Source organism: Aythya marila (genome assembly GCF_965140915.1).
Source record: "Aythya marila genome assembly, chromosome: 11".
Lineage (NCBI taxonomy): Eukaryota > Metazoa > Chordata > Aves > Anseriformes > Anatidae > Aythya > Aythya marila.
In genome coordinates this window covers 7,978,893-7,999,932 of record NC_139052.1, presented here as the reverse complement: position 1 = coordinate 7,999,932, position 21,040 = coordinate 7,978,893, and the positions used below count along the sequence as shown (strand labels likewise).

The window sequence follows — 21,040 nt, the reverse complement described above, 5'->3', positions numbered from 1 at the left end:
TTTGTCCACATCACTGAGACACTTTGAGCTAGTTCTGCTTGGCACTTTTTGTGGAGTCCCTTTGGTATAGCTGATTGCACAAGCAGGTCCAGATACTCCATAAATGGAATTTATGTGGGGAAAAATTACAATTTGTATCTTAAAATAAGATAAAAAATAAAGATAGATCACTGTTTCCCCCCCTTATGGTTTCATTCTCATCAGTGGGCAGCATGACCTAAATCCAAACCAAAGTGAACTCATTGCAGTTGATGCTTCAGTGCAAGCTGACACGCAGTATATTTAATTGGTACCAACTGAACCAAGATTGTGAAAATGGGGCTTGGCTTAAGGTTAGAGTGTGGAAGGAAAAGATCCCTCTCTTCAACTGCAATATGTGAATCTGAATAATCTTGAACTTAAATCATCTTGAATGCTGATCCTGGATGAAGAAGGTGTGACCTGTCAGAGAGCAGAGGAGACGGAAAACATCCTGTTTCTCTCCTGTTGTGCTGCTGTAGCTCACTGTGTGACACATAGGACAGGTGGCTATTTTCTCCACAGCAGTTTAAGAATCACGTCAAGGGGATTCTTTTGCAGAGCTACAAAGAGACAAAGTAATTTTTTGCCACAGATGTCCAAAGATGATGAAGAGTTGGACCTATTTTACTGCTATGAATACTGAGTACAGCCCAGTGAACAGGACATACACTCTGCTAACTCTGAACCTCTTCAAAATCTGCTATGATTGGGTAATGCAAAGCTGATAAATGATTTTGCAAAGCTAAAAATTGGTCAGATAAGATTGGAGACTGCACAGAACGAAGTAGTGTTCCTAGCATGTATGTCTAGATATCTCACACACTGAAGAACAAGAAAGTTCTTGGTTCATCATAGGAATGCCTGTTCGGAGTGAATCTAGCATTTGATAGTGCTGTGGCTGGAACTTTGCACCAGAATAAGTACATTAAATTCGGTGTTTCATTACTGAGCTATGGCTCTGCTTTGTGAATTTACTCAGTTGTTCAACAAAAGAAATACTGAATTGACAAAATTGAGAGCTGTAATACTGAGAATGGGAGTGAAGCCATCAGAAGTTTTCCCCATCATAGGTGAGAAGGTAGGAGAAAAGCAGCTTTGCCCAGCATTATCTTTTTTGTGACCAAAATAAGTAAAGTCTACCAGATTCTTCTGGCTCTCCAGATTCTTCTAACCATGTCTGAGATGCTTGGGTGTGATGACAGTAAGTATTAGTCATCATCACAATGTTATTTGTCCTGTAGATACAGCTGGGTTTTGTATTTGGTTAATGAGTGTTTCCACCCAGAAAGCGAACCAATGATGATTCAAAAATAAAAATGGTTGCTCTACTCGGTCATTCTTTACAGATGCAGCTGGAAAGAGGGCAATGAGCTCTCCTTGTCTGGTTCCACTGAATCACAGCCCCAGCAATCACAGGAATTGTTCCTCAGTGACTCTCCAAAGGAGACAGGTCAGAAAAAAGAAGAGGCAGAGATCCCAGTTTGAGAAAGCAGCTTGCAGCTCTGCAAAAGGCCTTACAAAAGTCTAGCCAGCAGCAGTGAAACTCCACACTGACTTCAACAGAGGTTAAAAAGTGTTTCAATCCTAATCAAAGCACTTCTGGGTTTTCTATTAAAAACACCCCGAAACAGCTCTGAGTTATGCCCAATAAGTTTAATAATAGATGAAACCATAGCAAATGACAACTACAGAATACAAAGCAGACACAAAAAAAATGATGGCATAAAAATGAGGAGTAGTAGTGTCTGTGATGAAAAATAAAGTGAAATACACTTAACAGGATATGGATTCATATATAACACACACGGTCACATACAACACCGCATTAGTAACAGCACACATGGATACTCATTACACTGGGGCTTTTCACAGTTCTCCACTTCATCCCAGATGACAAGTAAATGGATTTTTTTACTCTCTTACATAAATTCTCGTGCACACAACATCATCAGCACCGAAGGTCTGGAAAAGAAATAGAAATCAATCAGAAGAGACAGAATCAGCAAACGCTTAACACCATTTTTAATGTTACTTTTACTATAGTAGCTAGTCCTACAGCAGAAATGCAATTTCCTATGCCTTTTGACAGACGAGAGCAAAGAAAGGAGTCATTTTAGAAGAGGAATGCACTGTAGGTGACCTTCTTTCCCAGGCACCATGAATTTTGTCAGAATGATAAATGACCCAGAAATTCCCTTTTTCTATAGTTCCATGGCATGCATTTATAAATAAACATGAGAAAAGAAAGACAATTTGGAATGTAGTGCTGTTATATTTAGACACATTTGCAACACTTTGAACTGGAAATGGTGGGGGTGGAATTCAGATCAGAAGGCATGTTCAAAACACCTTCTCTAGTATTTGCAGGTATAAATCAGAGTAGTTCAAATGAAGTCAGTAGAGCAATGTTGAAGAGTTGGTGAATATGTATGTATGATCTGTGAACATAATGCTGCAAGATGTTGACACAACAAACCAAGATATTGAAACCTTTGCTCCCAAGCTGTAATGTGGACAGTGTCAATCACAGCCTTCTTTCAGGATATGTCAACCTTAACCAGTGAATTAGTTAACTACAGAAAGAGTCTGAAATGAGGTCACATAATGGAAAAAATGTAGTGGAGATCAAACTCATTTCATGTTAGGAAAAAATTATGATATCTCGTAAATATTTGATCACTACACATCTGAGAGTCACTGACTTAATACAATGTCCCATTACCATCCCATTTCTCATGCCAGATTCAGTATCTCAGGGTGCCTTGATTTTCCAGGTACCTAGAGTTGGTCTTATATCATGTTATACTGACTGAGATAGGGTTTCACATGTATCTGAAACCTGAGTTGTTTTTGGTGTTGTTGGTTCATTTTTGTTTGCTTGCTTGCTTGCTTTCAAATCACCTCCTAGTCCTGTAAGTAAAAGGCAATTCAATAACAGCAATATTGCAGTAGAGGTTATCAGGGCCTTTAGGCATGAGAGAGATTGTGGCAGCGGCCTGAGAAAGCTACCTAAACCCAAAGTGTTTGTATGTGATTTCAAGTCTGGCAGGCTAAAATTGAAGTAAACAATTAAACATAAAGGAAATATGTGTGCAAGAATGAGGAAATACTGACTACATGCACAGTAGATGTCCAGCTACACTGACATGGACAGTTTCAAGCTCACTACTAATGAGCTGTGAGGTGGGGTGCTTGGCTGTAATAACTGCCAAGGTCTCACTGAAAATATAATTAAGACCTACCCCGGTGTGTTAGGAAAATTCAGCTGGACTTTATTTGTTTTAACGCTTCCTACGCTTGCTTTGGCCAACACCACTTTGAAGGGATTTGGCTTTAAAACCACCTCTGGCATGTGTTTTGTTCACTTTACTGAAGAAAAAGACCTGTTAAAATTTTGGATGGTAAGATTTTTAACTTAAACATGAAAATATTTGAAAAGGAATATTCAAGGATGCGGCTAGTTTCCTACTGCCCGCAGCACCAGCTGCAAACACCCCCACTATGGTTTCCTTCAGCATTTCCAAAATTATACACAAATGTGAAATTGCTTCAGCAGGAGCTCTGCCAGAGAAAGGAAGTCAGAATCAAGACCATGTAGGGCTTGAGATTGTCTGTATAAACTAGAAGGTCACTGACAGTGATAGTCTTTCTGTGGTACATTCAAATTCTGCTAAGCACACTGAAGTTTTGGTCCCTGCTGCTCTTACTTCCATGCTGAAGCACATAAAGAAATAGCTGTGATTGTTGTTGTTATGTACATGGTTTAAATGTGGACTTAGGTAAAAGGTGTTTCCCTACCTTACTGTAACTTACTAGTAGTGTTGATCAAACTCCACTACACGTTGCTAAACGAAGCAAGGAGGAACACGTTCAAACGTGCTGCATTCCTTTTCTTGTGGTTAATCGCAGAAGCATCTACTGTACAGCTGGGCCCAAGCTCAGGGGAAGATCCAAATCAAAAGGCTGTTACTCTTATATCCTTCACACTTAAATCTTTGTATTCAGGGGTAGGATGGAGCAGCCTAATATCTAGGGTTCTAATTCTAGACTGGCAAAAAGTGCTAGTACCTGTCAGAACAAGCAGACTTTAGGGGTTCCCATGACTCAGGGAGTAGAACTTTTTAATAAAGAGAGAGAAAAATCCTGGCTACTTGGTGGTGAAGTTGCAACTCAAAAGAGTGCAACACTACCAAGCTGAATTCAAATCTAACAAGAAGATGCAGGATTTTCAAACACCACACTCCCACCAGCTTGCAAAGGACCCACTCATTTACAAATTGCTACAAGATCAGACTTCTATCTGAATCTAAAATAGGGTTTTTAATGTGCAATGACTGCCAATTACAGAAGAGTTTTCTTCATTTAGCTTGATATAATCTGTGGCTAAGAGTCCAAATGCACACTGCAAAGAAAGCCCTGCACAAGGGGATAATCCAACAAACTGCCGTCTCTCAGTTCCCTCAAGATCTGATGACAACTGATATCATTACAGATAAAATGAGAATTACAGAGCAGTAGTATATAATTGTATGAGTAAATTGCTTTTATAAGGCCTTCTTTATAAACATTTGCTAAGGAGCCTTTGTGATAAGTGGAACAGTATAATCAGGAAAACTGTCACTGAAACAATCACTGGCTAAGATCACTTCTGCCACCATATGCAAAAATCATGTTATCTGTTCATGACTGACCAACTTGCAGAGCCAACTCTCAAAAGGAAGACATAAGACATCAGCAAATAAATGGAAAAGAAAAGATACTACTTAAATGAGTAGTATCTTTCCATCCTCAGAAAAGGCTTTGCATGGATCCATGTGCGGACTTCCATATGTACACGTGCATACTATAAAGCAGACATTACTTTACACCGTCCCACGCTGACTTCCATATGAGGCGAGCCTCCTTTTGTTAACTGGTTGAATTTAACATCACTTAAATACACTGATCTAATGGGTAGCATCCCTGCCCATGGTAGGGGAGTGGGAACTACATGATCTTTAAGGTCCCTTCCAATCCAAACCATGCTATGATTCTATGATCACTCTTCAAGAACTATAGAAAAGTTAAATGCTTAGGTAGTTTACGATTGTTCTGTACAAGGTTTAGGAACGTCACAAATCTCAGCATTTGGCTGCAAAATATCTTTCCCAATCCTCATTGACTTTTCTTACCTGCTATGTTTAATTTTAGAAGCCAGCAATATAATTTAAAAAATGTTCACTCACTCATCTAAGTTCCACAGTTCACCAGTTTTAATCAACTATGCCATGATTTTTCTGGGAAGGGAAAGGAGGATATAAACCATGCCTGAACCCCTCTGCCCCCTTAATGTTCTGATCTTTGACCCTTGCTATAATTGATTCTGAGAACCCCTGTGTGATACATCAACTGTGCAAAATGTGGTCTGAGGCTGTTTTTAAAGCCTTCAGTAACCATCCACTTTAAAATATTTGTTTTATAGATTAAACTTCTACAGAGGCATGAGCAGCTATGAAAGTAGCAAGGCAGATAAAGTCAGAATATATAGATGTTTCTCATTTGAATAGCAAACTTTCGGAAGCAGTATCCTTTAACTTTGTAAGAGCAGACCTTTTGTTCTTCTGACTTACCCAAGTGATTGATAGCTCATTAATTTCCTTGACAAAAACACACAGCAAGAGCAAAAACTCTACAGACTATAAAAGCAAAGTTAAGTGATGAAAAAGCATGTTACAACAGCCTAAATACCAGGTCTTAATTTTTAGACAAGTAAATGAAAAACGTACTTTTGTATTAGATTCCAATTTTGATTGCCCAAGCTCTAATCCAAGTGGCTTCAGAGTGGAATTGTAGACAAGGATATGCTGACTCAAGAATACAGTCAAGACAAGCAGATGTGGACTTTGATGGGGATCTATCCTTTCCACCCTCCTTTGTTTACATATTCCATGTAATCTTTTTCATCTAGATTATTCAGCCCTTCTGAAAATCAGAAATGCTGAAATCTCAGCAAGAGCATCCCACAAGATTATAATTAACAGCACTGATTAAAGTAGATGCAATGATCTAGCACATTTGCAGCACCTTTTTTTTTATAAAGCAGAGCTCGATCCTGAATCCCTCACTTAGCTGAAAGGTCTGTTTTCTAATGGGACTTCAGACATACATCTGCCATACTGTGAGCCAAATATTATTTATGCTACTAGAAAGAGGAATCTCACTCTCCATGCTGCAAGGAACTAAGAACTAAAGGCAAACATAACTAGCACCTGAAGGTAAAGAAAACCTTCCCTAACTAAATAGCTTGTTCCCAGCATCTGTGTACCAGAGGAACAGAGGTGCCATGAAAGAACATCATATTGCTCCAAGGGTGTATCTTTGAAGAACACAAGGAAATTCTTCTGCCAGGATGCAAAAAAGATTGATAATTATATAGTAATAAAGTTTTTATTTTAGCTCTGTGGTAGTCATGACAATTCAACACTGATTTTTTTTTTTTTTAAATATGGATTAAAAAATGCATTTTATTTAACATGCTGTGTTGGAAAGAAAAATATATCCTTCCACTAGGGAAATGTCATAATTTAATGGACCCCCTAAGCAACGTGGCACATTAGATCAAAAATTATGTGGCAAACCTCCAAGGTTTATATAGACACTATTAGCAGAGTAAAACTCATTCCTCACCCCCTGCCTGTTGCCCCAAGCCTATTTCCCATTAATGCCTCAGTCTAACACAGTTTAGATTCCTTCTTGCAACTTTTTGCACATGGTATATGAGTTTTATTGATTTCCTCTACAAATGCATGTAATAGCTAGGAAGGAGACAGGACTTCTTGAAAGATTTATTTGGCTGGAGAAGCAAGAGCGGAGTGTGAGAAGTATCAGCCTTACGGAGTTCCTGAACTGCTACATCACAGGGTCTGCTCCATAAAGGACATTTTCCCAGCTGCAGACATCTAGAAGTTCATAGGAATGTGGTTTCCTTCTGCTTAGGGAGCTTTGGGAGCTTTGCCAGAATAGAAATGTGGAAATTTTACCAAAGTATCTCAGGAAAAGTGAAGGACCAGAAAGTATTTCTTAGGTAAGTAAGAAGGTTTGAAAAGTGTGAAGATGGGAACCATTAAACGTTTGAACTGATATGGGCAGCAAAACTGCACGAGAGTGAATTTCAGGTCCTAAAGAACCCTCAACAAGCTGGGATGATGGAAGGAGAAAAGGGGGGAAGACAAAGACAGGACATCTTCTCACCATGATCTTAGATTGGAAGAAGTAAGACATAAAAGAGGGGTTGCAGACTCAGACACAAGACAGATTTCCAAGCAAGACATAAAATAATAAAATAAAATTCCAAGCTGAACGTTTCTTCACTGGAGTGATGAAAAATCCAAACACAGCTGAGACACAAGAGATCAAAAGGGATTCCCCAGTCTTTCCACTAAGAGCTCCTATTCCTACTTTGCTCCCTGTCATGGTCAAGGGATGCACCTCAGCCAAACCCTTTGGGTAGTTTACATTTTAAAGCCCAAAGAACAGACTGCAAGGAATATTCTGGGGTTCTACGATTAGAAGCTACAGACAATAAATATAGCATCCTTTAATCCTTTCTGTCTTCCACTAAAGAGAAGGTCTGCCAAAAGGATTAATTTTGTCCATCTTAAGTTCTCCAAATGGACCCTCACACTTACCACCATTACTCTCAGAAAAACCTCATTACCGAGCTCCAGGGTGACAGAAGATTTTGAACATGTTGACCCGCGCATTTAAAAGACTTGGACATTCAATCTCATCAAATGTCTCATCAAGGAGCTTGAAACTTTGTCTTGAGGACCTAGCAATGCCCTAATATTTAATAAAATAAAATAGGCCATTATGCTTCAGAAAAGAAAAATGGAATCACAGAATCATATTAAATAGTGAAAAACAGGAAGAATGATCTCAATCACTTGGAAACATACACTATGTTTTTATAATGGCCACAGTAAAATCCTATTTAGCAACCAATGAACATGGTCTTAACTTGCAGAAAAGGGGAAGATGATTGGTCTGGGGAATCAGAAACTAGGAAAATCACTTGGGATCATGATCAGCTAAGCAAGAGTTTCCAGAAAAAAAAAAAAAAGAAAAAAAAAAGAAAAAAAAAAAGTATTTACATATAAATCAGAAGAATTTCAGCTAAGAGTGGGGAGATGGGGTCACTACTGCATCAGATGCTAGTGTGGTTGCTGGCAAAGTGGCATGTGCAGTTCTACTCTTCACAGTTTAGAAAGTGAATTGATAAATTGTAGGGGCTGGAAGAATGATTCAAAGAAAGTTTGTTTTACATTGAAGGGATCAAGGTCTTCTAGTGATTTAGCCTAACAAAAATAAGGTTTTTCTAGGAGGTGGCTTCATTGGTGATAATAAGAAAATTATTTGCAATAATGAACATTAGGAATAATATTTAGCTTCTAATGAACATGGTATGTAACAGCAGGAAGTTGAATCTAGACATGTACAGATTAGAAGTAATGTGTATATTTTAGTGGCAAGGCAATTAACCAGTAAAACAACTTATCAGAAGTTATGTTTGTGTTCCTATAACTTGAAATATTTTAATAAGAAGGAGGTTTTTCTAATTTATATCCTAATTTGAAAAACAATTCATTCAGAAAAGCTCAACAGGCTCTATTATGCAAGAAAAAAGGCTGGAGGCTTTATAATCTTTGAATTGCTCTTGTTTCTTAACCAACGTCATTCCCCTTCGCCATCTGGATAAGTTCATGTTGCTGATTGCAGGAGGCAGTAGTATTATAACTGGCTTTCCTGTTTTGCTTGGGAACAATTCACTTAGTTTAACAGCTACCTCACTAGTTTGTTGTTTAAGTAATAAACTACAAAAATTAATTGTCAGAAGGCTGAAAAAATGATAGCTGAGAATACATTTTGTTCATTCCACTATATATGAAGATGAAGCAGAGATCAAAGTACTTTGTCTCCTAAACTTTTTGGATAATATAAAGAATTTCAGTGGTTGAGTGGGAGAAAAAAAAAAATAATAATAAAAAATAAAAATTAAAAAAAAGATCCAGAATTACAGTAGTAATTCAAAGGAAACCAGTCTGATTTCATTAACAGCATACACCTCCTCCTAAGGGGTGGGTGAACAGTTCCAAGATGTCTGGAATAACATTAACACCTTAAAAGCTTTTTATTTATACTTGGTTAGGTTTGGGTCTTGTTTTTGTTTTAGATACAATCTTTAAAACAGAGCTCCAACTGCTTTAGAGAAGCATTTGTGAGTTTTTTTTTTTGGTTTGTTTTTTGTTTTTTAAAGTGCAGGGGTTTCATTAGTTGGATAGTTCAAAATAAAAACTTCCTGCTTTGATGTCTTACGTGTCACTCCAGCAGCTTGCCTTCCGTGACCAAACTGATGAGGCACAGGAGTTCAACCTACTGATTTACCCAGAATTAACTTGTAAGAACACATGCAATAAAATGATTCTGAACTCTAGCTGAACTGTGCTACTTGCAACCCAGAGAAACTGTTGTCTATATCCAGTTCTGGATACTGTTGCATTAAAGTCAATTGATGACTGAGGAAATACTCAGTAAAGAGAACTCAGCTCTAACAGAAATAAGTGCAATACAAATAAAGAAACTGCATATGATTTATGGCACAAATTGAGAGGCAGTTGCAGAGGTGCTGCTCAGAATGCTCAAAGTAACCCTGCTGCCACATGTAAAGTTACACAGGAGAGGGGGGATGTTGGCTGACAGCAAACATGCAAATGGGTGGATTTCTGACAAGCTCATGAGGGCAATTTTGAACTGCATTCAGAGATGATCAAGGAATTGGGGAGGGTGGCAAAGAAAGGGAGTAACTGTGTGTTCTTCATAAACAAAATGAGATTAGAGCATACTAACAACATGCCACATCGCTCCTATACACCATGTGACTGTGTTTAAGAAGCAACACATTAAACGCATGCCTTCTGGAGAAGAAGGTTCTTCAGAAATGAGGTCAAACGCTTTGATCTCACTTTCACCAGAGAAAATCTGCAATAAATCAAGCAAATTCTTTGGCATTATTGTGGAGCAGAAGTGGCCCACTTGTGATTATTTTACCAGTAAAAGTATGATGAAAGCTATAACAATAAAATGCAAGTGAGAACCTGCATATATTTTCATTCATTCTTTAAAAAATCAAAAAGAAAGGAAAGATTGATGTGTGAACTATACTACAGAGAATTTTGAAAACAGCAGTTTTCCAGACAGATTTGGGTAAGGAAAAATACTACATCATGCTACACAGTAATGAAAGCTGTTAATATGGTGCATGCATTGGGTGGGTTCAAGGTTCTTACCAAAATCAGCTCATCATTAGCTAATTCTCGAGTCCAATATGTTTTAGGACCATCTCCCTCAATAAGAGTTTGTTTGCAATAGATCTTGTTTTCATTCTCCCAAGTGGCCAAACTCTGCGGGTAAGAAAACCATTAGGAATAACATTAATTATATTCTCTAGCAGCATGAGGCAGAGAGACAGCAATGAGCAGTAGTGAGAATAATTGCTGCAGTAAAGGAGCAACACATAGATAAAGGCAAAGGGAAAAAGGCATCAGTGGAAAGTGGTGAAATCAAAATTAAGGTGTAAGTGGGCTTCCTGGAAGTAAGTATATATTAATAGCAAAGTAATTGTAGATGTATCTTTTCAGTGTAGATCAGCATTTGTTTCTAAATTAAAAGCCATTTTCATAAAATGCCTAATGGTGAAAAATATTTTAAAAATGTGATGTAGTGTTCACATTCCCAAACACATGTTTGATGTGACATGTTATTTATCACTACTGCGTCCCCTTAGTGTAAAAGCATCAAGAATTGTATGTATCATTTTATGGTCATAAATAATGCAGTATCTGCCTCTTATAACCTTTCATGCTATATGGCACTCTGCCAAGTTAACAGTATGTTAAGCACATATTGTGCTAACAAACCAGAATAAATCACAATTAAATTAAAGAAACTTTGTTAGGATTCTATTGTTTGCAATATTTCTTTTTTAAGGCTGTGGGTCTGGAGATTGAAACACCCTCAGGCATTTTTCAAAGCATTTGAATAATGACTATGAAACTACAGAAAAATAATTTAAGAAAACATAGGATTTTGTTTAGCTTTCACAAATAGGCAAGCCCTGACTTTCTGTTGCTTTTCATTCTAGCATTGAACTATTATTCTATGGTGCAATGGAACAGCTGTGCAGAAGGATGCCCTATAATGAATGTGCAAGTAATTGCTTTACAACTAGCACATGGGAGACATTCATTAGTCTGTGATTATATACAAATACTGTGTGCACACATATGTATGCATAAATCCAAGTTAACACATCCCAGACTTTGCAAGGGGAAATTAATTAAATAAATAAAACCCCTTTCCTTTGATTTAGAATTAGCTGTTCACTTTATAAATACTTTTTTCAAAACAGTACTTTTTTTTTAGGCCGACAAGCCATCTCAAGCAGCAGTTATAGAAGCTATGCCTTTCAGTGCAACTGCGTAGGACTCTTCTTTGTCTGTCTGAACAATGGATTAAGTTAGTTGGCAGAACAAAACCCTCCACTCCATAAAGTATATCACAATCTATCACCAGTTCACAATTTTGCCAGGTATTGCAAATTATATTCTGAAGTATTATTTTATTATCTCTCAGTTTCTGCACTGTGGCCACATCTTGATTATATATACACAACCGTACAACTCATTCCTGAGACTGGACTGTAAACAATTTCACAACACATGGAAAAAATTTACTACTTCAGAAAACACATCTCTTTCAGATTTTTCCAACTTTCAAAGCTTACAGCCGTAATTATTGTTTTTCCATCTGCAGCAATAAATCCTTCTCCAGAAAGCGGGTCACATTTATTGTGTGCACATTATGCACTAAGACACTAAAATACTACTTTTGCTGAACAAGATAAACTACCAAAGCCAGAAACATTTCCTGAACAAACTGTTAAATATACGATAACTCATCCTAGAGATGAAGTGGATGTTCTAAATCTTCACCATCTCCCAAGATCTGCCTCCCTTTTTCGTAAGTTTAAAGTCATAGCAATTGCACTGAAGATAGCAAATTTATGCTGAATTTTTAATTGTTCAAATGGTCTCAGAAGCTGGCCCAAGAATCAACAGAGATTACAGCTTGGCAAGAAGATTATTTCAATATCACAAGATATTTTAAAACCCATACTCTTTATCTGGGACTACATTCTGGTACTCTTTACAAATTCTTCTCTCTCAGGCAATCTTATAAATATCAGTGAGAGCAAAGCAATTGGGCAAAGGATTACAAACGCATGTCTTTGTTAACTTTTTTCAAAGACAGCTATGATTTTCTCCAGTACTCCTGATCCCATGTATCTACACCAGCAAGAAGCCGGTGTCAGATGCTGCTGACTGACAGCACCACTATTATATCCCCTCCACAGCCACAAAAGTGGTTACAAAGGGCAGAGGAGCAGGGGCTCACACACTCAGAATCAAACCCAAAACACTCCAGTGAACGCCCTCTGATGCACTTCTGCACAAGGAGATGGTGTAATTATGTCTGTTATAACTCTGGCTGAAAGTCTGTCTTACACTGTTAAAGATTTATCTGATCAGCAAACTGAAGACATGCACTCGAGAGATGATTCCAGCCCAAAACTACCAATAGTCTGTGGTCCTGCTTGTGAAGATGTCCGATTGATTTTAGTACAAAAGTTATGTCAGGCTTGTGCACTAAATCCTGACTCTTGAGGTCTCTCTCATTCCACCATTCCCTGTGTTCCCATCACGGAGGGAGACACAGGAGATCTTTCACCGCAGCTGAGGTGGCCAAGGCAGAGGGAGGCAAAGAGAACTGTACAAAACCCTGCCAGCCAAGGAACTGAGCTGTGCCTTCAGGACCTGCAACGCTCTGTTGCCTTCAGATTTCAGTTTTACCCTGTCCTGCATGAGGGAGAATGCTGGAAGAGGGAAAAAGTGTGCTGCGACCACCATGAACCCCCCCAGAGTGTTTCCCAGGATGAAGTGGTTGGACGGCAGCGATGGCACCGTTTGGAGATGCTGGCACCAGGAGTGTTTGTCCTATCTAAGAAGAGATTGGTAACGCTGTTGGATGGGCACAGCATCCCTCATGGCTAGGGCAGCAGTTGTGTGTCTGTAAGTGTGCACACAGACACCCCACACACGCACACACACGCGCGCTCTCCTCCTACCCTGCACTTTCGGCCATCCACCGTCTCCTCCTCGAAGCTCTCTCCGATTTTGAAGTTGATCTCGGTGGTGCGGACGGTGGTGGAAGTTTTAATGTAGAACTGGTCCCCGTCCTGGCGGATCTCCACGTGGGGCTTGGAGGCGGCGGCCACCGCCACCTTCCTGAGCATGGCGTTGACACCTGGGCGGAGAGGAGAGGAAGCAGAGCCTGAATTCAGCCTCCAGCTCGCCCAGCACCGGGCACCGGAGCGCGGCTGCCCCTCACCCCCTTCCCCCGGGGCCGGGGCCCCATCCCGTCCCGTCCCCCGGCTCACCCAGCGCCTTGAGGAGCTCGTCGAAATTCTCGCTGCTCCTCATCTTCCAAGTGCCGGCGAAGTTGGGCATGGCTGGGCGGGCGCTGCGGACGGCGGCGGGGTCGCGGCGCTGCTGCTCGGACTGCGGCTCGGGCACCTTGTGAGCGGGGCGGGCCGCGGCGGCGGCAGCACAACGGGGCACACGCCCCCGGCCCCCGGCCCGGCCCCCGCCAGGGGCAGCCCCCCCGGCCGGCCCGGCCCCGCAGCCCCCGGCCAGCGCCACCCCCTGCCCTGCCGGGGGGCTCCCCGGGAAGGGGGGGGGGATCGATCGGCCCGCGGCTGGGGGCGCCGGAGGGGGGCCGGGGTGGGGCTGCCCGGCTGGAAGGCGCCCCCGGGTCGTTACCGAGGCCCCTGGGGAAGCCCCCCGAGGTGTGTTCCCCGCCTGCTGCAGCCCCCAGCGGTGTGCTACGGGGGGAGCGCCTCGCCCGGTGTCAGCAGCACCTCCAGTGCCTGGCCTCGAGTGTCCCGGTGTCAGGTCCGGGATGCTGGACTGCAGCTGATTTACCCACCCGGCTGGTTGAAGGGGAGCAGGGTTTGGCGGGTTAAGGCAGTTTTGCTGCTGCTGTTGTGCATAAGGAAATGCTCCAGACGCTCAGAGGTCTGTGATTCCCCACTCAGACCAGAGCCAGATGTATTGTAATTATAGGAAAAGCTCTGCTGAGCCGGCTTCACGGTACGTCCACAACCGTCCTCCACTTGTTAGCCTCACTCTGTAAAATGGACGAGTTGGTTGCTTGAGGTATGTATAAAATGTGTTCACTCCTGGACAATGTACAGATCTAGGAGTTTCTTCAGCCAGAGGTTAGGCAGCATTCTCCTCTTCCTCTGCTTGTCACCCCAGGAGGAGTTGTACTCGAGCAAAGAGCCATGAGGCAGAACCATAGGGCAGAACAAAACCTCTCTCCATTGACAGTCCCTCTTTTTCTACCAATTCTTTTCTCCTGTCTTTTTAGCATACCCTGGAGACCTGGCATGGTTCTTTATCTGAAATATTCTGTTGGAAAATGTGTTGTGTTTGTGTTTTTTTTTCAAGAAACAAAAATTTTAGTGGGGAGTATCTGTTTTCAATAACATGTTTTCTCTAGGAAAAAAAATGCAAAGCATTTTTCAGCTTTTAGCAAATGACAAGAGAATGAATCCCCATCTGAAATGTTTTAAGGTTCTCAGTCACCTCATTAAAAAGAAAAAAAAGAAGAAGAAAAAAAAAAGGCAAAAAGCACAAATAAAGCACAAAACCCACCACCACCAAACCAAACACCTGGGGAAGAAAACACCAAACAGACACACAGATCACACACAGATCACAGCCCTCGTGCAGGTAGGCTCGAATCTTAGGAACAAAAAGCCACGAGCCCAGGGAGCCTGCACCAAGTCTGTGTTCTGCCATGACGCAGAGGACCCTGCTCAGTCTCTCAGTTTCAGCTTCCCAGCTGCACCACTGGATTCTCACTGCCACGGGCCAGGCTTGCTCCCAGAAGCACACAGAACATGTACACACGGACCCAGGGGGAGCAGTACGTCCTCTGCAGGACAACAGCTTCACGGTAATAAACGTGCAGCATAAACTGGAAGGGACCCTCTGTCTCTACCGGAGAAAACAAATTGGCCCAGAAGATGTTAAGACGGGGACATGTTGGTCTTCAAAGGACCACCTAAGATCCACTGCTGTTCTTTCGTTTGCTGCACCACTGCCAGAACCAGAAGCGTTGCAGTGGGTGGAATATACCCTTCTCAGTAGCTGGAATCACACTCTGTGAGAGTGTTCCTAAGACGGAGAACTGGGTTTTTTTGGCTTGGACTGTGGCCATTGACATATTTCATGCTGACCAGGAGAGAGCCCTCAGAATACCCTTCATCTAGAGAGCGCAGCAAGCTGAAGGAACAAGTGCCTACGGGTGATAAAGGCTCTCTTCTGCAAGGGCAGTGCATGGAGCTATGCAACCCAAATACACAGACATCGAACTACATTTTCATTCAGACAATAATCTTTTCTACAGGCAGTGAGGTACCAATCCACCTATACAGTACTGTTTCTAAAACAAACCCCCTGATATGCTCTTGGGTGTTGAATTGGCTTTGTCTGGCCGTGTGTACACTTTCACACCTCATTTATACACAGAGCAAGTTTCCCTCAAGCGGTGCAGACTGGGCTCACCGGCTCTTTAGAATTAGACCTCAAAGTTCAACCCGCTAGGAACTGTCCCTGAGACTGGTCCCTGCCAGTGCTGCAAGCACAGGGCTGGAGACAGGCACATGTGTTTCCAGAGCACATGCCTTCCTTCTCACCCAAAGTGCTTCATATGTATACAGAAGTTGAATTGATCACCTACAGCCATTTCCCCCTTGCCCTGTGAGCTACATTCTTCCATGTAGCCTTCCTGTAGGTGTCTTCTCTTTCCTTTTAAATCATTTATGTTTTCCCTTTCTATCTCAAAAATATGCCCTCCCGTTCCTCTGATTTCACCAATTCATTTAACCGTCAGCAGCAGCTGAACTGCAATCTCATAAAGAACCTAACTTCACTTCAACAAAAGTTTAAAAGCAAAGCAACTCTTATGTTCCAGGCCCTTAAGACAGGTAAAATTCAGTGAGAAAAATGTTTTGTTTTGTTTTGTTTTTCTTTTTCCTTTCCTGTCTTATGCAAATATTGGGATTGTGACCCCCCTTTTTTTGTGGTGTAGAAGTCCTCCCTTAGACTGATAAGGCAACAGAATGAGATATAACTTAAATTGCAATAAATTTCACTTCTTACATACCAGTTACACCAATTAACTGAAGATATAACAATAAGGATATAAAAGTCAGTGAGAGCTGAGTTTCTGTTACAAGCTGTGATCATATCAGTTAGCTCAATGCTGTTAACCTTAAAGGCATGCTGGACTTCTTGGGAAAAAAAAAAAGGAAGAAAAAGATAAGGAAGAAAATATGGCAAGAAGCTTGAAGAAAGGCAAGAGAAAGGAAAAGAAAACAGATGTGGGATGTAAGAGCCATAAAGAATCTAGCACCATTATAATAAATAAATAAAGAAATGAATGAATGAATAAATAAATAAATAAGAGGGGACAATGAGAATCAGGATCAGCTTACTTCATGTCTTGGATCACTCAAATGAAGGAGAGAAATAATATCACTGTGGCAGATATGACTCAAATCTCCACTGTCATAAGGTGAGGGTAGTTCCGCTGAGATCAGAAAGCTACTGATTTACCTTAGCTGAGAATATTCTCATTGGACTTTACCCCTCATCAAAGATCCTTATCCTAGCACAGCAGCAATAGGAGATGTTTATCAGGTCATGCTGAAATAACCCAGACTAAAAGGCAGTTTTACTTTTCTTTCAGTCTCCTTCTGTATTTAATTTCCTCATTCATATATGGGAAACAGTTTGATTTCCAAAACAACCCCTTCAGCAGTTTTTTCCCCTTGGCGTTTATTTTATTTACCTGAATCCCCTAAGGCTGATCTTTCCCCACAGATGGACCTAATTAATCTTTCCAGCAGTGCCCCTAAGACAAAAGAAAGTAATATATGTACAGATGGGACCAGGGTACTCCATCATCCAGCCAAATAAGTGACCAGTAATGTGACCAAAACTATCCCCTTGAGGTTAGTGACTGACCACTGTGAAGTCACACAAGGCTCAGGGTAAACAATAAATTTTATTTACTAAGGTGGTACCTCCAAAAAAAGAATGGTTTAAAGGAGAATATAATGAATTATTTCTGACATGAATAAATTATACAACTGGAAGGCAAATTGCCGTCATAAATTTATCTGCCAAATTAATTTACCACGAGCCTCCAGCATGACAATAGGTGAAATGTAATACAGATGTATGCAGAATAAAAAGCATTTCTACAGTGTTGCATTGTCTACCGCACTCTCATTAACAGTTGAAAGAATACCCACTGTTCCCAGGCTAAAGTGCTGGAGGGATTTCCAGTCCCAAGTTATCCTTTGGGGTTTTGAGACCTAACTCATAGGAACGCAAATGAATACTCATATTGTTAAAGATGGGCAGTAAAGTGTCTGCCACTCTTATGTGCATTAAGAAAAATAAATATCACCTTAATTCCTTCCCTATGATATTCCCTTTCAAGAGGCACTAATTGATCTGTGTCATCTCCCGCATTCAGGCTTCAAGCTGGCCACCTGCTCTTTCAATCTTTTTTATGAACTGCTACGAGAATACAATGAAATTGAGAATATTTCCTTAACCAACGTATAATTTGTTGCTCTTACTCTGAATACAGAGTTTGATTGTCTCTTCACTTGCACATTAATTCTGCAGACCACTGAGCAATTTGATTTGGATCCAGCAATGCGCAGTAGCAACAACAGCAACACAATAAGTACAAACTGTGGTTTAGAGGTGCTCACAGGCATGTTTTCTCGGGGTAGTACCACCGATATCAGTGGGGAGGAAGATCAAGATCGTTCAGTCTCAGACTAATATTCTATCTGTAATAGTTTAAATCTCTGCTTTGGAAACCCATTTACAAATGGCCAAATCCTTATGCAGAAGGGTCATACCGAATAACAAACATCTAATACAGATTTTCAGTAGTTGGACCTTTTAACTGACATGCACAGAATTTGAGCACTGACTGAGAGTGTTCAGAGCATAAGTGACATTACCTTCTGTCTAAATGGTCCAGCTATCAACAGCCGACTTCAGCACAAGACTTCAGTTCTTGTTTCCCAAAAGTCAGACTCTGCATGTGGCTTGACTGCTGCAAAGGAGATGTAAGTCCCCAAACTCCTTTGCTTCAGATAAAGCAACGTGGCAGAAGGGAACAGTTTTGAAGGGACATTAACAATCTGCCAAGTTTAAAATAGTCTTGTATGAACAGGAAAAAAATCTATTCACATGACTAAAAAGAGCTTTCATGTTTTGTTGGGTGAAATAATGTGCTTCAGGAAGGGGAAAAAAAAAAAAAAAAAAAATTAAGAGTTTCGGAACCCATGACTCACAAGAATGGCCTGGCAGTGAAAGTCCTCCTCTGTGAAGAGCCTTATGCATGATTAAATGGATTTTATGTGGATCTGTGAATCAAGGATGGCTTTCTGAATGACAGACTAGGAAATAAGACTCTAGCCTTCTCTTCTCTTTCTCCAGCATATTCTTTGTTGAAGAGAGCTAAACAGAATAGTCTATTCAGACTGTTTCAACTGATTTGGGGACTGGTTCTGTCCAGACAAGTACCTTCACCCCAGATAAGATGATGAAGAGCTCTTAAAGCACTGGAGTTGCTTGTACTTGCTCACAGGCGACCTAGGCTAGGGAAGCAGAGGACCTGAGGCAGAGGCTGCTGAAGCCCAAATCTGCCTCCTGGGCTCCCAAGGTCAGATCACACTAGTCTGCATCACTCTCTAAGAAAAGCAAACCTTTGCCAAGCTTGCTTGCTCTAAGCTTCTGTAGGCATGCTCAACAGTGAGGAACAAAGTTACTGTTCCCCTATCAGAGGCTTTTAAATTAATACCTCATATGATGTTTTAAATAGAATCCTCTGAATGTGCACTTAAGTCAGGCAACAGATAGAAATGCTGATAAAGCTACTCTCAAAACCCAACCTTTCCTTTGAGCTATGCTTGGTAGTTTTCCTGTGTGCCCATGACAAATAACTGAGGGGTGTTGAAAAGTGAGAGCAGTGCTCTGCATGTTATGCAGCCTTGATTTGATATTTCACATTTGACATTGTTGAAATGTGGTTGTTAAATTGGGAACACTCCCCACAATCACTAATGCAGAAAAGTTGTTTCTTTCTCATGAAAGGGTTATCATTAAATTAGAAATCAGTGATTTTCACAGAGGCTTTCAGGAGCTCTGCAATTCTTTTTTTGTGTGAACAAAAGGCATTAATAAAGCTGTCAATATAAAAGCAATCAACCTGTGTCAGCTCCTCTCTGAAGATGACCCAGGTCTATTAAGATTTACTTACTCAGGCAGATGGACCAAGCTGATGCATGGATTACCTTAGATATTGGAGACTCTTAAAGGATCTTTGTCCCCAGGGATAGAGGACCATGTTATTTTTTCCACATGTCCAGAAGAAGAATGACTGAATTCAAAGGAGTATATTCTCGTTTATGTCTGAACTGAACTCCCAACAGGGCCATGTCCTGAAGCTATAGGGGCCATACCATTTGCACAATCCTAGGTTTTACTCTTGTGCCCTGACCTTTGTGTGTATGTTAAATTCAAAAGCTTTCCACTACATCTGGCAGACAAAAAGATGAAGAAAATTCATTTTCCCTTTCGTGGCAAAATGCAGTATTTAGCATTCCATGTAAATTAGAACCAGGAAATAGGAATCTCATCTGTTAATTCAATTTAGAATTCCAAATGTGCTTTCAAAGGTTTTTCATCAGCCTATCTCAAAGCAATAATAAGTCTAAGGGCTTGGAGTTACTTCTTCCCAGCACAAGTAACTGTAATGCTACTAGTTCCAGTGAAGTTATGTCAATTTCTGTAGTCAGAAGATGAGGTCCAGAAATATGTAAGCTGTCAGTGTTCAAACTCCTATCCATCCTTCTCCGTTCTTTGTTTTGTCCTGCCAAACTTTGCTCAGAAAATGACCTTGAATACAACTGCTCCTTCCACTGTTAACCCTCTGACCCTCTAAACTAATATCCTTTGCTCTTTCTAATTCAGAAGGTTTCTGGGGCTTATTAACTAAACAGGCCAAGTGACCGTTCCCAACTGAAATCAGCATCTCTGACAAGGAGGTCATTGTTTTCCAGGCTTCCTCCCTAGTACTAGATCTGCAGATTTCAGAGTGAAAAGGAATAATGCAGACATTCTTTGTCTACAAATTATCTGGAAAGCATCAAGATAACTCAAGCCACTTCCACACCATTAAAGATTTGAGGGGTCATCTCTAGGGACCTAGGTGATTACGGCCACAGTTTTCAAATTTATATTCTGAAACTTGTATCAAACTATATGAGAAGGTATCTATAATTTTTATAAAAGAACCTCAGTCTTCTGAATTAATAATAATTTAAGCTCCCACTGGTGTCAGTAAAAAGAGAGAGAGCTCAGCACCTCTATGAGGAGCAATGTTTTTATTTACATGCCTCACTACGCATTTAGATAACTAGCAGAAAGCAATCAAATTTGGACAGTATGAACAAAATTCTCAAAAGAAGATGCTGCATTCAGACTTCTAAATTTACAGTTTTAGAATCCACATGATTTTCAACAGTACTTCTGAATGAAGTACCTGGTTTTGACAACTCTTTCCCTTTGTTTAGGTAAGACATAGTAAGTTTGATGTTCTGAGTAGTTGTACAGGCTGAGGCATCTTTGTATAATATACCTTGGGAAAGCAGAAATTCTGGCCAAGATACAGGTGCATACTACTAGGCCCTTAGGAACAGCAGACATATTTTGACATTCATGTAACCTTTTAGCACAAATAAGTCACTTTCAATGGAATTTGT

General features: G+C 40.6%; 1 protein-coding gene across 1 annotated transcript; it reads right to left on the bottom strand.

Moving 5' to 3' along the window:
* Window positions 1-1,647: 1,647 nt before the first annotated feature.
* On the bottom strand, window positions 1,648-13,901 carry CRABP1 (cellular retinoic acid binding protein 1). The gene is made up of 4 exons (XM_082769233.1): window positions 13,556-13,901; window positions 13,244-13,422; window positions 10,347-10,460; window positions 1,648-1,983 (listed from the first exon to the last, which is right to left on the bottom strand). Exons 1-4 carry the CDS (start codon window positions 13,623-13,625, stop codon window positions 1,933-1,935), a joined length of 414 nt encoding a protein of 137 aa, XP_082625359.1. The 5' UTR covers window positions 13,626-13,901; the 3' UTR covers window positions 1,648-1,932.
* Between the last annotated feature and the right edge of the window lie 7,139 nt (window positions 13,902-21,040).